This window comes from Stigmatopora argus, chromosome 8, assembly GCF_051989625.1.
Source record: "Stigmatopora argus isolate UIUO_Sarg chromosome 8, RoL_Sarg_1.0, whole genome shotgun sequence".
Taxonomy (NCBI): domain Eukaryota; kingdom Metazoa; phylum Chordata; class Actinopteri; order Syngnathiformes; family Syngnathidae; genus Stigmatopora; species Stigmatopora argus.
In genome coordinates, this window is record NC_135394.1 from 14,103,710 (window position 1) to 14,120,464 (window position 16,755).

Genomic DNA, 16,755 nt, shown 5'->3' on the forward strand with positions numbered 1-16,755 from the left:
TATGCTTACGTACAGTTATGCTTACGTACAGTGATGCTTACGTCACATTTCTTCCCCGGATTTTGGCGACGTCAAGATCGGTGTGTACGCAAAACAATATCTGGCAACAAAACGAGGCTCAAGTTTCAAAGCCACTAGGGAAAACCTCGTTTTCCAGAACTGCAACTACACACTCCTCTTTGTCTCCCATCCTTGGCATTTTTGCAATTATTTCCAACTCATTTTTGCATAGAAACCCAATTATTCACCTCCAACTAAATGCGATTTTGTACCCGTGAAGCCACGCTATTCACCCCCATTCAGCGCCCTCGCCGCCACCCTTCCGTCAAACCCCCTCTCCCCATTTTCGTCCCAATGAGATGGAGAGCGGCCATCGCAGCTGCTATTCACAGCGACGAGATAATTGTTAATGAAAAGTCATCGCACGGCATTATGTTGTCGGCGGGGTCATTGTTCATCTCATTGAAGTCTATATGGCGGAGCAGAGTGTTTTCCTTTGAGTCGGGGGCATTGAGGATCTGTTGCCCGGTAACTAATAAAGGGCCCAATCACGCACTGTATTGGCCAAGATGGGCCGCAGACTGGCCCCGCCTCGACAATGCCACGTTTGTAAAAAGGCGGCGATACAAGTTAATGATGCTTGTTCAACAAAACATTAATGGGGTTCTTCACGCTCTAATATGGCTTGGGATGGGCCGTGAATAAGGCAGGGGGGGGGCTAATGGGGGGCCACTGAGCGTTTTAACTTTAACACTTTAACAACTTTGGCTGTTTTTTACTATGGGGAGGAGCTGAAAACACAACGCGGTAAACGAAAAAGAGGGAAATGATGGGTTTTTGTTTGGTTTTGTTTGCTAACGCAGGGCCCTGAATCATCTTTGCCTGGAGGAGTGCCGTTGAAATTGAATTTTCATTGGTTTGAATGGCCTGGTGATTAATTGCCCATCACCAAATGAAAGGGGTGAATAGCGGCGGCTAACCGTTGCGCTCCAGAGTTGAAGAAGAAGAAGAAGAAGAAGAAAAAAAAGACGTATGAAGGTTCAAGTGAAAAGGAGGGAAAGAAGTGATCTGGAGAATGAAGAACGTCAGATTGATTTGAGAAGATGACGTTTTTGGATGCCATTGACGGCGAGAGATGGCCAATTCGGGTTCGGTATTGTTTTTATATGAATTGTATTAAATACACAACAGATATTCTATGAGTTATATAAAATAATGATTATGCTACATAGAAACCAGGCGAGCAGAGAATTAGGAATTGTAAAAGATTAGCAAAATTGAGTCATTTTCAAAGAAGTTGTAATAATAAAATGGATTCCATGGTCTTTTTTCCCCCTTAAAAGTGTAAATGTTATGGAAATTACAAGTAAAAGATTCATGTTGTGAGAAAAATGTCCACAAAATTTATAGTATTAGTGATAGGAAAAAAATGACTGCCATTTAGTGAGTGACTGTTCAACATTTTTTTAAAGATAAAATTAGATTTTTTTTATGAGATTATATATTTTTATTATTAAAAAAATCTCATCAGAGTACGTTTTTCTTGCAACATTTAGTGAGTGACTGTTCAACATTTTTTTAAAGATAAAATTAGATTTTTTATGAGATTATATATTTTTATTTAAAAAAAATCTCATTAGAGTATGTTTTTCTTACAACATTTAGTGAGTGACTGTTCAAGAATTTTTTAAAGATAAAATTAGATTTTTTTATGAGATTATACATTTTTATTGTTAAAAAAACTTCTCATTATAGTACGTTTTTCTTGCAACATTTAGTGAGTGACTGTTCAACATTTTTTAAAGATAAAATTAGATTTTTTTATGAGATTATATATTTTTATTATCAAAAAAATCTCATTATGGTACCTTTTTCTTGCAAGCATAGTTAGATTTTTTTAATGTAATTATCTGGTCAAATAAAAACTTTATCATAGTGTTTAAAGGAAAAAAAATCTATAACTTTTTGCTAATACTAGCAACTTTATTTACCGCAATATTAAAGTATAACCTTTCAAATAACCACAACGGAACTCATCGCACTCCAAATTGATCTCCGGACTTTTTTTTAGCTTGATTATAATAGTGCTTTATAAATATGACCGCTTCATTCTTTCCAAATACAGCTTTTAAATGTCATCATTAGTGAGCACTCAATGATCCTTAAAGTGAATTAAAGCAGGGAAGCCACGTTCCCCCGAGCAGAATAAAACGGAATCATAGGATATACTCATTTTTTCTTTGCCCTTAAATGGACTCATTTTCTCCTTGAATTATGAAAGTAATGGCAAGGTAAGAGCCTGTGCTGCTCGGTACCCGGCGGCTTAATGCCTCCTAAACCCTTCCACGTGGCTCCACTAGCCCTGGCAATTAGGCCTCATTATAGCCTCATAAAGGCCCTCGTTTGGGGGATTACTTAATAGACAATGAAATTTTATCGTGCAGAATTATGGAAAAATAATATCGTGTGTGATGGAGGGGGGCGCGCGCCACGCATCATTCCGCATGGTTGCAGCGGCTGCTCTTTCACACTGTTTGCTTTACCGTAATAGCTGCGTGTGTGTGCGTGTATGCGTGTGTGTGTGTGTGGGGGTGTGTGGGTGTGCATACGTGTTACACACCGGCCTTGCTTTGTTATAGCAATTATGCTCTGTGTGTGATGTGACAGATGGGTTTAAAAGGATTTTAGGGAAAGTTAGAAGCAACATGAGCTCTTTAAAAAATGACAGTTACACAATTTATTAAAGTGGCGCTAAAATTTCCTATTTTCACGTGTTTTTAAAAAAATATATATGATATATCTAACAGCGTTTGGGCTGTAAACTGTTAAAAGTGGTTAGCATGATACGCTCACAGTTCTGAGATCGAGGGTTCAAAGTTTGCAGGTCTCCCCGGGCTTGGGTGGGTTTTCTCCAGGTGCTCCGGTTTGCTCCCACATCCCAAAAACATGCATGGTAGGTTGTTGTTTTTTCCCCATTCATCTATTTTTTTCTCGCTTGACCTTTTTAAAAAGAATGGGGAAGTTAAAATAAAATAGGAAAGTATTTTGTTTACCCTGTTTTTATAATTATATGGTATAATGACAATAAAGGCGAAATTTCCCGAATACAGGATGAATAAAGTTATCCAATTTTGATTAAAAATGAAAATAAATAACAAGTATTAAGACAAAATGTCTGGCTCATATAACAGTTCTCATCAAGCATTCTTAAGCCTTTTTTTCATCTTGTAAGCAATGTTCTCTCTAATTTTTTGTTTGTCTGGGCAGAAAGACAACCTCCCTGAGCACACTGAGTACCAGTGTGAGCAACTTCATCATTGCTCGCTATGGGCACACACCAGTATCACACCTGCCATATGCAGATGCATGTCTACTACACATAAATGATTTAGTAAAATGTAATGATTAATATGATGAGTGGTTCGCGCGTCGGCCTCACAGCTAAAAAAAAAAAGAAAATTGGGATTTTATTTTGTGCGCTCCATATGGTTTGCTGTGCGCAGAGAAGACCAGAGTAGTGCGCAATTGCGCACGCGTGCAGCTTAGAGGGAACATTGCTTGTAAGCCAAATATCACTAGGCAATTCCATCAATAAAATATGGCGAATCTAAATAAGAAAGCAAGGATTCAAATCTTAAACTTGCTGTTGAATTTCCAGCAAGGGCGCTTAAGACTTGTCTATCTCGTGAGGAAAAGTACCTTCAATTTCATGTGGATAAGCGAAACAGGATTTTTTTCTTCAACTTTTCTGATGAGGGTCTAAACACACTTGCAAAAACTGAATTTCCATTCCAATCCCCTTATAAACCCGCTCCTGGATCAGAACCACAACCTCAGCCTCACTGACTCGTCCCGAAGGTCCGAGGGGCCATTTGGCAGATGAAAGCAGAAGCTAAAGCCAGAAGTGACCCACCCGCCCGGCCCGGCCGCCTCCTGCAAGGGCGGAGGGGCTCAAAGCCGCTAATTATCGTCACAAGATGAGGGATTAACGCATTTCTGGAATAACTGCCTGTTTACCCCCAGTGCTGGCCGGCCTTTATAAACACTTTCTAATTGAATCCTAATCGCCATCCAATAGCCCCACGCTGACGCACCGGGCACGGCGCCACAAAGCCGGCCTTTCTGCAAGTGACCAAATCGCTCAAAAGCGTGATTAGAGACCAGTTACAACAATAGCGCCAATCACATATACATACATACATGCCGGAATTTAACATCACTGTCAGATATTTAAAAAAAACACATATGCCTTAACTGGAACTACACGATTAAGTATGCAGATGCCACCTTAGTCTACAAAATCTTCCAATACAAAGCCCCTCCTCCACTGCAAGATTTTGTACCAAAAAAATTCCAATACATCAACAAGGGCTGGCTCTAGAGGTGACTGTGTAGTTCCCTTCAAAAACAATGCATTCAGCCAAAGCACATACCTGTAACTCAATAGCAATTAGCATACGTGAACTCCCGTCTCCGAACTTCTTCACCTATCATCTTAAAGCTTGGCTGTTAGATGAACAAAATTGTGATCATGACACTGTCTAAAATTGTCCTACGTGTGTGTATGTGTCTAGTGTGTGTCATCGTTTATCTTGTGCAGCCTACACAGGGGACTAAAGAGGGAAGTTAGGGATCGAACCCACGATCCCAGAACTGTGAGGCCGACCCATCCAATCACAGTTAACTTTAGCGAATACCATATGCAAATAGCATTCACATTAGCATAGCGCTAACACTATGTTGTATTACTAGTATACAGCCAACAAACAGTTCACCCCAAGGCTCACACAGGACCCCCCTCATCACACTGATAATAAAATAAATACAAGCTTTTAATTATTAATTGATATTTAATTCAATACTTGCTTATTTTAGCATTTGTCCAAATTTATTTTAGTATTTACTAAACTTTTATTTTAGATTAACTTCCGCATTTATTTTAGTATTTATTTCCACATTTATTTCTATATTTAGCTCCACATTTATTTTTGTATTTATTTCCATATGTATACTTAATTTTTAATCATATCATAGTTTGGTACTTATATGATCTTATTTTTACTTTTTTTTATTTGCTTATTTTAGCATTTATGTCCACATTTATTTTAGCATTTACTTCCACTTTTATTTTAAGATTAACTTCCGCATTTATTTTAGTATTTATTTCCACATTTATTTCTATATTTAGCTCCACATTTATTTTCGTATTTATTTAAATATGTATACTTCATTTTTAATCATATCATAGTTTGGTACTTATATGATCTTATTTTTACTTTTTTTAAATTTTGTATTCATCATCATTTTGTATTTATTTTGAATTTTGCCACTTTTGCTTCTTCCTGCCATGATAAAGCCAAGTCAAGATGAATTGGACGTCTATAGCCGTCAATGAGTTAAAAATCAAAACATGTCAACGCACCATATTCAGATTAATAAGAGTAAAAATAATAATAATTAAAAAAAAGTTCAAGTTGTGATGGTCGACACTAACGGGGGGCTCTTATGCGATGTTTGCAACAGTGTAAGTGGTGGTGGGTGACGTTCCACCCACGGCCCACCCACAAGCACCCACCCACCCACTCACTCACTCACCCTCCTCGTGGTCCCTTTTGTTGTGCCATCAAACATAAGCACCTTTGCGAGCTCCCAAGGGGCATCACATGCGCCGAGGAGCGTGTTGCCATCACTCACTCTCGCCATGTCCAGATCCTTCTACGTGGACTCGCTCATCGTCAAGGATGCCCGAGTGGCCGAACATCCACACCCACACCCGGCGTCAGTGACGGCCACGGCGGCGGCAGCGGCGGCGGCTGCGGCGGCAGCAGCGGCCGCGGCGCACGACTTCCTGCTGCCCATCAGCGTGCACACGCCGGGGGTGGTGCCGGCGTGCCCCTCCAGGAAGAGCGGCGGCGCGCTGTGCGTGTGCCCGCTGTGCGTCAGCACGCACCTCCACTCGTCCCGGAGCGGCGCGCCGGGCCTCAAAGGCCACTTCGCGGCGGGCGTGGGCGGCGAGGCGGCCCAGTATTGCCATCGGCTCGCTCATCACCAGCACCAGTCCGCGGGGCTGACGCACCCGGGACACGCACCTGTTTGCACGGCGGCCGTTTTTACAGACCCGCGGAGGTACCACTGCATCTCCATGGGTGAGGAAAGTCACTTATAACTCCCCCAAAAGTTGATTACATTTTTGGGTGCTACATGAGAGGCTATAATAAAAAAAATAACTTTGATTTAAAAAAAAAAAAAAAAACGTTGAACTTGAGAAAAATATATTTTCTAAATGACATCATGCACACATTGGGGGCTTCTTTACAAAAAAATGGGATAATAATAAGTAGAATAAACGACTTTTTAAAACATCCAACACATTTTGACTGATAAAGTGGCTTTTTATCTCTCTTTTTTAATGTAAATACTACTAAAGAAACATTGTCAAGATGAGACTACAGATTGATCTTGTTTTATTATACTGATCTAACCCAATACATACTAGAATAACACAAGTATAAAGTGTCAAATTGAAATGTAATTTAAAAAATTAAAATGTCCATTGATCAATCATGTGGTATTTTTTTGTTCTTTTTAGTCATTTAGGTACAATATGTTGATGCTAAATAGTCATAAGTTAAAATTAGTTAGAATAAAACAACAGAATCTGACAAACAAGAATATGATAGTCTAATATTACAGATTTTTTTTAAATATCTTTTTTATTGGTATTTTGACTTCAACAATTATGTTGTTATGATATTTTGACCATGCTCTCCCTTTCTAGAGCACACCAAAACTTTTGAAGACTTAGAGTGACACAGCTTCATGTTAACCCTTCAAAATATCTATCTTAATGAGTTAGTCATCAAAACGTTGCAAAATTAATTAAAGCCAAGAAATGTTTGAAGCGTGGCTGAAACATCCATTCCCAAACTGTGGCTCAGGGGCCTTAAAATGGGTCCCTGGTTTCTTTTTATTGGGTCAACGTTGCTTGATAGATCCAGTGCAATCTGAATTCCTTCTGAGAGCCCATTTCCAAACAAGTCTTGCTGAATTTCAACACACAACAACAAAAGCGCAACAATAAAACACAAAACATCGATACTAATTGATCATCAATGGCTTCAACATAGTGTTTCAATCATGATTGCAATAAGTCAGAATCCAGACATTTATGAATCAACAACCACCAAAAAAGACCACAAATTTGTTCCTTGGAAATTGGTGTATAATATATGTAACCAATAGACATTTGAAAAGCATAAATAATTTTAAAAAAAATCTGAAAATATTTTTTCTCCCTATTCAGCTTCATTTTCCATTAGTTATTTGTCATTTATTGTTGCTTATATTATTAGTATACAATTTGACCCGCAATATAACAGGATGTTGAAATGGACTAGTTTGACCTTAACATAAGTTACATAATAAGTTTTTGTAAATATTTTCAGTTTTTTGTATTGTGACCTTTTAATCCCCGTGACACATCGTCAATGTATTTTTTTTAAACTAAGCAAGGAAATCAATTTCCCATCAGCCTAACCCTAAATTTTTTCCCCCTCCCCTTACAGCACGTGTCAAAGTGGCGGCCCGGGGGCCAAATCTGTCCCGCCGCATCATTTTGTGTGGCCCGGGAAAGTAAATCATGAGTGCCGACTTTCTGTTTTAGATTCAAATTAAAATGAAGAGTACAGATGTATATTAAATTTCTTGATTTTCCCCCTTTTAAATCAATAATTGTAAATTTTAATCAATTTTTCTGTGTTTTTAGTTCAAAAATCATTTTGTAAAATCTAAAAATATATTTTAAAAAAAGCTAAAATAAACATTGTTTTAGATCTATAAAAAAACTGAATATTCAGGGATTTTAATCCAGTTCTTTTAATCCATTTATAAAAAAAATCTAAATATTATATCTAAAATGGTCCGGCCCACGTGAAATCAAGTTGACGTTAAAGCGGCCCGCGAACCAACCCGAGTCTGACACCCTTGTCTTACAGGGACCACCGAGAGCAGCCACATCCAGAACGGCAAGCGCATGCGCACGGCCTTCACCAGCACGCAGCTTCTTGAGCTAGAGCGCGAGTTCTCCAGCAACATGTACCTCTCCCGCCTCCGCCGCATCGAGATCGCCACTTACCTGAGCCTGTCCGAGAAGCAGGTGAAGATCTGGTTCCAGAACCGCCGCGTTAAGCACAAGAAGGAGGGCAAGGCGGCGCAGCGGAGTTCCCACGCCAGCGCCGGCGGGGGCGGCGGCGGCGGCGGGTGCAAATGCTCGGGCTCTCACTACCCTCGCTCCGAGGACGAAGAATCCCTCTCCCCCATCTCAGCCTCCGAGGAGAAAGACGGGGTGCTTAGCATTTGACAAGCGTCTGTTTGGACTGAGTGACCCTTCCGAGCCTAAAAGACTCCACCCGCATGAAAACTGTTGAAGAGGAAAACTTTATTCATAATGTGAAGGCACAATTGACAGAAATGAACTTTTAAGATGTGTTGTATTAAGATGTGTTCTCAAACCGGGAGCCGTACCCCAAAATCAAATCAATAATACATCCATTCATTCACTATACACGTACCGCTTAAGTACACAAGAGTCACGGGGGGTGCTGGAGCTTTGAGCACCAGGCGGGGAACACCCTTAATTGACCGACAGCCAATCACAGGGCACAAGGAGACAAAGAACAACCATTCACACTCACATTCATGTTTAGAGTGTCCAATGAATAATACAGTATTAGAAAAAAAGTTATTTCAAGTATTACAAACTCATTTTTATTAAGATAAAACAAACTAGGATTAAATTCCCTGCCACGGACGGAGGTGTCCAAGGTTCCATGCACACTTTAAAGTTCAGCATCCTTAAAATTCATTCATCCATGCACACTTAAAATGCATTCATTCATTTTCTGAAACGCTTATGAGGCGTTCAATTTACCGGGCGTTGCCGCTGTGGTCAGAGCGCTCCACCGCCATTCGTCTACCCCCGTTTCAATTCCCGCTTGTGGTGGTGTCAGGAAGTGCATCCGCCAAAAAAACTGGTGTGCCAAATCTGACGTGCATTGACTGTTGCGTTCAAGTCCTGCGGGCAAAAGAGAGATGGCGTTTTTTTGGATTACGATTTATCGAAGCCGAAGTCCAGTTTACTATCAAATGTTGAGTTTAAACTATTTAACTGAATTCTAATTAGAATGTTAGATTTCCAACTGAAATGTGTTGACTATGAAGTTCTGACCGATTTTTTTTTTACCTTGTAGCTCAAATGACTCAAAAAGTATATTTTTTCCTCGCTAAAAACGTTTACAGTATAGATCAAATGCCACAAAGTGGCAGCAAAGCACTTCTTTTGTCAAAATGATCTCCTCAAGTCAATTCAACGTAGTTCCTCGGCACTTGTGTGCCAAAAAAAACCTTTGTATCAACAATATTTTTCACCCACCTCGACACCGGACTAATACTTGGTGAGCATTTTGTGGTTTCTACACCCCAAAAAGTTTGAGAACCCCGAGAAGTCTTCCACATTTTGACCCTCCACTGTGAGTGCGTGTTGGCGAAAAGCCCTTAGAAGCAATATAAAAAATAGCATATAGGACAGACAACCTGTGTGTGGAACCTGTAAGCAACATGTGTTTGCAAGCTATGTGTATAAAATGTGTATTTATTGCAATAAACAATTTTCTTTGGAATGCCTTTTTCTCATCTCAGGCCATTTTGTGCACACAAATACTGAATAAAATTGACTTATTGAGTGCTGAACTATATTCAAAGGCTACCAATTTGATGCGTATTTCCAAATTAGCCAATTTGATCAGATCAATGATATGAAAATGGCATCAAAGAATAATATTCAAATAATATGCAGGTAAGATAAAGAACAGGTCATGTTTTTTTATCAATCATTTCACAGCTTATGGAACATAGATTATGTTTAGATAATCATTACATATATAATAATAATAATTAATTAATAATATTAATAATATATTAATAAAACAATGTATAAACAAAACAAATAATATATATAATAATATAATATTATTAATAATAATATAATATATATAAAAAACAATATATAATAATATATTAATAAAACAATATATAAACAAAACAAATAATATATATATAATAATAATGTATTATTAATAATAATTAATAATATAATATATATAAAAAACAATATATAATAATATATTAATAAAACAATATATAAACAAAACAAATAATATATATAATAATATAATATTATTAATAATTAATACTATAATATATATAAAAACAATATATAATAATATATTAATAATATACAATAATAATTACATTATGGAACATTTGAGCTATAAAAAAAATCGTAGTTGAAGAAGAGTTGTGTTTTATATATATATATATATATATAATATTATGCATATATTTTACAGCACTATTTTTAAAATGTAATCTTTATTGTTAACTAATTGGCTGCCGTGAGTAAGAATAGACGTCCAAATTTTTTTGTTTCTCAGTGTAAGGATGAATAAAGCCACATGATTGGACGTCTATCATGAAAAGAGTAAAGAGATCCTGACCTTTTTTTTTTAAGTTTAAAAAAATATCATTAAGCAGCACATTATAATTTTCTGAATGGGATTTTTGTATAGTAATGAAAATGACAGCCATAAAAAATGTAATTCCCATGATTTTGTGCATACTGCACACATTTGTTTTAACAAAAAAATCCAAACCAATGGTGTTAACATCATTACTTTCAAATACCTGCATTGTATTTTTAATTCCCCCAAAATATTGCTGTTAAGCTCCACTTTTCATATCTGATATATCATATAAAGCTTGATATTTCCTTTAATAAATGACCTTTTTTGCCCTTCCCTCGTCCATTCCCGTAAATTCCATTTATCAGACAGCAATTTACATGATATAAGCGCTTGTTAATTCCAAGTAGAGCTCGTAATAATGGTCCCTTTCGACCCAAAAAAAGGGAAAGATTTTTCTTCTTTTCCCCCCATGTGGTTTTCAAAAAGCAAGTTTAATTGCGTTTGGGGTCCCACATCGCTTGATTGTATCTTTCCATTTGGGTCTGCGTAACCGAGGGACAGGATATATAGAAGTAGCCAAAGGCTTTGACAGGTTAGATTGTCCCGAGGGGGAGACCCCCTGATGTGGGGGGCTACGCGCTCACACCGCTTTTGAAGGTGGGAGGGGCGTTGGTATCGACAGGGTTCCACACGGGGCCAGTTTTAGTCACTGTTTCATTAGAGACCATTTGAACCTTTCAACTTGGGGGGACGAATGGGAAAAGACCTCTGAGGAGGGGATTAGGGTGGGGGGGCTGGAGGGGGGGGCTTGGGACGGGGAGGGTCGGCTCGAGGGCTGCTTAAAAATTAGCTGACGCCTAATTTAACTTGTTTCTCTCCGAGTTTGGGATACATTCCTAATTGAGAGGGGAAGCAGGTGAACTTTTCAGGGTTCCCATTCAGAGCCGGAGAAAATGGCCGCCCTTTTATACACTGCTGCTGATCGTATATTATTACTGGGGGGATAGTGGTGGGAGGGGGGGGGCTTAATGAATATACACTAAAGTTCCCATTAAGTGAATTAGTGTTGCCTTGCAGGTGTTAGGGCAAGGCTGGGAGCGGGGGGGTTTACTAGGGGGCAATTCATAAACTTCAATATGTTAAATGTGTTCATTATTAATGAGAGTTTGGACTAGGGCTGAAGTCCAGATGTACCTGTCCAAGTGGGATATTAAATGCCCCCCCCCTAAAAGTCTCAAATGGGTATTTTGGGAGTTGTTGAAATGACGCTCTTATCGTTGGTTGGTGATTGAAAACGTGGCCAATTACGCATGACAAAAGGCAATTAATAGGCGAGTCGTTGGAGTTGCCAGTGCAGCTGCTGCTAGATAGACAACGTGATTGACCGTCATTTGGTGGCAAGGTGACGTCTTCGTTTGGGCTAATCTGGTGCGTCGTGATCTCTGTTGTGAAAAGGTTGCCATTTAGAGAAGTGGTGTCAAAGTCAGCTTTGACGTGGGCGAAATCGGAGTGGGCATCTTTGACGACTACGGCCGCGAAATTGACAAATCATGGGTTGCCAAATGAATCGACAAGAATTTTAATAGAGATAGTGCTGACCAAATCCTCTTTTTTGTTCCTCTTCACCCTTTCAGGGGCAGCGAACGGCTATTCAAAAGTCGTCAAAATACATCTTTACTCCTTTATAGAGGAAGGAATGATTTTTGTAATATGATAAAACTGAAACTAAACTTTAACAAAACAAATGGCTGTGTTAAGACCTACCGTATGTATACATGTACATCTATGTGTATGTATGTATATATATATGTATGTATGCGTATATGTATGTGTGTGTATGTATATACAGACACTCCTCAACTTACGAACGCAATTGGTTCCGAGCGATTGTTCATAAGTTGAATTTGTTTGTAAGTTGATTTAGTGCTATATTTTGTATTATAATTTATGTTTAAGGCCTATATAAGTATATTGAAGGTTTATATAAGTGCATTTGTATGTTTAAGGCTTGTATAAGTAACACGCATTGGTTTGTACTGAAAAAAAAAACATTTAATAAAATGGAGAGAATATGTACAGTACTGTAGAGAGAGAGATAGATTTATGTATTAGAAACTGGCCAAAAGAAGCGACCTAATGACGATTGCACAGTTTTCTTCTTTTTTTCATCATAAATGATGCAGTAGCACTGTATGGCATCATTCAATTGATTTGCAAACTTTGTGCAACGTTCAATATTTGGGTCCTGCTGCTCGATCTTTCTGTTTATAAATGGTACTGAATGTGCAACGCTCACCACTCACGCGCATCAAGCTTCGTTATTATTGCCACTCGTTTCAAATGAAATGGCTTGCCTCTTCCTTGCAACTCCCTCAATAGAAGCCTTTAGCTTTTTACCAACCATATTCAATATTGGATGCATGAGATATTTAATGATACAAATGAAAAAGGTTCTTTGCACACTGGAGATACATTCACGCACTTCCGCATTGCAACGAAGAAGGTAGATGCTGGGTGAGCTGAGCTCTCACAGCGCCAGGCGTCGGTATTAGCGGCGGAAAGAAGTACTACTCCGAAAAAGACGCGAAATACAAAATTGGACTTGCGAACATTTTTGGACTTAAACGCAATTTGCAGACATGTTCGTATGTACCGTTGTTCGTAAGTTGAATGTTCGTAAGTAGGGGAGCGTCTGTATATATATATATTTCAGCAACACGCTTATTTATTTATTTATAGATTTATTAATGTATTTATTTATATATTAACTTACTTATTACCTACCTATTTATGTCTAAAATGTCTTTTGCTGTGTCTGTATTCTCACCCTCTTGCTACTGTGACAATGAAATTTCCCGAAAATACGGGATGAATAAAGTTATCCAATCCAATCCAAATATATCGTCTTAAAAACGACTTCGTCATTATTTGGATTATTATTTTTATAATTATAAATGGAAATCAATGTTTCCTGTAGGAAAAACAATCATAAAACTAATTTTAAAAAAAAAGTTAGTTAGTTAGTTAGATGAGTTAACAGCTTTCGGCCTACCAATTAAAAACTCTTTAAAAGAGTTTATCACGAGTAGATGACCAATCTATTCGAAGTGGGAGGGGAGGCAGCGAATGAACAATCCTTGTTCAAATGAGCTGGAAGTCAACTGGTAATAAACTCATTCCAACAATCGCTGCCAGCCCTCCCAGTTCAAATGGAGTGGATGTGAACACCATAATTCAGACTATTTAAAATTAGCACATCTTATTTTTGAACTAAAACAGTTTTTTTTTTTTAAAACCGCGAACAGACGTTCCTTCCCACTGTAAATGGATTGGACTTTTTTTGCCATTAGTGGCAACCAATGAGTTAAAACATTTGCGCCTAATAATTTAAAACTCTTTCAATGAGTTTATCACGAGTCGACGTCCAATCCATTAGAGCAGGGGTGTCAGACTCGGGTTGGTTCACGGGCCGTGTTAACGTCAACTCGATTTCATGTGGGCCGGACCATTTTAGATGTAATATTTAGATTTTTTTATATAAATGGATTAAAAGAACTGGATTAAAAGCCCTGAATATTCTGTTTTTTTATCGATCTAAAACAATGTTTATTTGATCTTTTTTAATATATTTTTAGATTTTACAAAATGATTTTTCAACTAAAAACACAGCAAAAATGGATTAAAAAATTACAATTATTGATTTAAAAAGGGGGAAAATCAGGAAATTTAATATACATCTATACTCTTCATTTTAATTTGATCCTAAAACAGAAAGTCGGCACTCATCATTTACTTTCCCGGGCCACACAAAATGATGCGGCGGGCCAGATTTGGCCCCCGGGCCGCCACTTTGATACACGTGCATTAGAGAGTGGGAGGATGGCATCGAGCGAATATTCCCTCCCACTCAAGGCGTCTATTTCCGTAAATGGCAAACAATGAGCTAAAAATTCCGCTCCTACTAATTTACAACTCTTCAAATAAGTCCATCACTAGCAGACGTCCAATCCATTTCAAGTGGAAGAGTGGCAGCGAATGAAAATTCATTCAATATCGCCGTCAATGGCAACCAATAAGCGACCTCTTTGGTCCAACTCCTTTAAAACTCTTCAAACCAGTTAATCGCAAATGAACATCTGTACATTTGCAGCCATCCCTCCCACTCCAAACAGATTGGACGCCTATCGTCATCAACGGCTGCCGGTAAATTAAATAGTCCGGGCGTACCTATCATCCGATGAGTCATCTCTCTTTCCTGCATTCTCTGACTCTTCACCCAAACATTTCCAAACTTACTATGCACTTTTCGGGGAGTCCTTTTAAAAGCAAAGGGCGGAAAAAAGTGAAATAAATACAAAAAAATCCATGCAAAAATCCTACTTAAGAGAGCAAAGCTCGGCCATTTTTGTGGTGGAAAACTTCCTTTTGTTTGGAGAACAACGACAGTCTTCTTCCAAGCCGACATGTGGAAGTCATTGCGTCCAGCCAACAACGTTTGCGTGTACGGGGGAGCGGCGTGGGGGCGTAAGCGGGTGTTAGTGCGCCTCGGGCCCAAAGGGGCTTTTGGTGAGGACCCCTATTCCCGTCAGGAGAGCCTCGGGATTGGGGGGCTGCTACCTTGTGGGATCAATAGCCGGTAAAAGCTGATATGTGAGTGCCTATGTGTGAGATGGGGGTTGCGTTTGATAAGGCATGGGATTCTGATGGTGTTGGAGCGCCCTCTACGAGCTCAGAGCGCTACTGCACCCTAGATGCGAGAATGCCAGCTAACTTGGGAGCACTCCAAAAATAGTTGACTGCTTGCCTCACTTAAACAATTTGTCCAAATGGATTGGAATGGATGTCTTTTGAAGTTGAGGGCAGTGGAAGAGTTAAAAATGCATTAAAAAGAAGTAAAATTACTTACTCATTGATGACAATTGGTAGTGAGGAAGGAAGAGGAAAGATGCCACCATTGTTATCTGTAGTCAAGTGTGAAGAGATAAATAAACACACAAAAAAGGCAAATTTGTTTAGAAAAAAATGGAATTTTCCCAATTGAAGTCATTTTTAGTTCATTAATAAAGTCAAAAAGAGCCCAAAAGGACACAAACACAACATTTGCAAATGTTTTGGTAAAACAACAACAGTAAATGCATCAACACTATAAAATCATGAAATTGATTATAATTATAAATGAGCCATTACAATTAAAACCACATTAGCACAGATAAATAAAATTTGTTTTTTTATTACGCAATCTTTCATCCAGTTATATGCCGTATTTAATGATAACTCATTTGCAAATATCAATTTCACATTACCCCCTTTCTATATTGGTTTTTGAAAAAAAATTCTGCATAAAACCAATATAAAATCAATTAAATTGTTAATTTTCCCACTTCTTTTGTGTGGTGGTTAGCATTTGCTTTAAACTGGTGTTGGAATTTGGAAAATAATAAGAAATACTGTCCCTGGAACTGAAAAAATGAAAAATAGCCAGTCTTGACGTGAAACCGATAGAATGTGCCTGGTTCCTTATTTGAGTATATCATTCAGTTTTTTTTCTTCCCCTCAATTTAATGGTCTGATGGTGTAAAATATCGCGTGCGTGATTGTGACGGATAACTTTTTTTGTTCCTGTTTTATGTTCAACATTTCCCATGCATTTCAAGTCATATGCAAATAAGGCTTTGATGGCTTGGAGATAAGTCAATATTACTAGTTTATATTCAAAATTTAGAAAATGATTACTTTTTTCAAAAGGAAATCAGCTATAGATGGCTGAAGAGAAGTTTACGCTAACTAATGAGATCGTCAATAAGGCCAATGACAGGAATAGGCATCTAATCTACCATATTTTGGAGGGTTGGCAGCAAATGATCGCCATAATTAAGCAAAATATTTTGCACATATTATTTAAATGAGTGGGAAAACAGTCTCCAAATAATTTCCAATAATTCCAACAATGGCATAATTGTTTTTATTTATTTTTTGTATTCGTTATTTTTTTAGGTCGGACTATTTTTAGATGTTTGTGTGCAAAATCCAAAACTGTTTTCTGATTTTCTCCCTCCCATATCAAGATTTTGGATTATAGGATCCCTGTTTAAAAAAAAAAAAAAATGAAAAGTCCGTGTGCACATTTGTTTCACATCTAAGAAATTTTAAATACTAACATTAATTAAAGAAAATATTTTTGGCAATATAAAGCACACCTGATTGTAAGACATTTTACTGCCTTTTTATTTAACCA

General features: G+C 38.0%; 1 protein-coding gene and 1 long non-coding RNA gene across 3 annotated transcripts in view; one reads left to right on the forward strand and one right to left on the reverse strand.

Annotated features, from left to right (window-relative positions):
- The window catches only part of LOC144078604 (uncharacterized), a 37,997-nt gene that overhangs the window by 19,429 nt on the left and 1,813 nt on the right, over positions 1-16,755 (reverse strand). For both annotated transcript variants that reach the window (XR_013301257.1, XR_013301258.1), the window contains exons 3-5: positions 15,427-15,481; positions 8,930-9,073; positions 8,135-8,419 (exon numbers count right to left, since the gene is read on the reverse strand). This is a non-coding gene — a long non-coding RNA (uncharacterized LOC144078604). The remainder of the gene's footprint in view (positions 1-8,134; positions 8,420-8,929; positions 9,074-15,426; positions 15,482-16,755) is intronic.
- On the forward strand, positions 5,650-9,629 carry gsx2 (GS homeobox 2). Its single transcript, XM_077606814.1, has 2 exons — positions 5,650-6,146; positions 7,995-9,629. The coding sequence occupies exons 1-2, from the start codon at positions 5,702-5,704 to the stop codon at positions 8,357-8,359; spliced, it is 810 nt and encodes a 269-aa protein (XP_077462940.1). The 5' UTR covers positions 5,650-5,701; the 3' UTR covers positions 8,360-9,629.

Excerpts from the sequence above, each read along its gene's own strand:
- gsx2 (XM_077606814.1), top strand. The coding sequence starts at position 5,702 with ATGTCCAGATCCTTCTACGTGGACTCGCTCATCGTCAAGGATGCCCGA. Across the intron at positions 6,147-7,994 it reads GTACCACTGCATCTCCATGG|GGACCACCGAGAGCAGCCAC; the intron begins GTGAGGAAAGTC and ends CTTGTCTTACAG.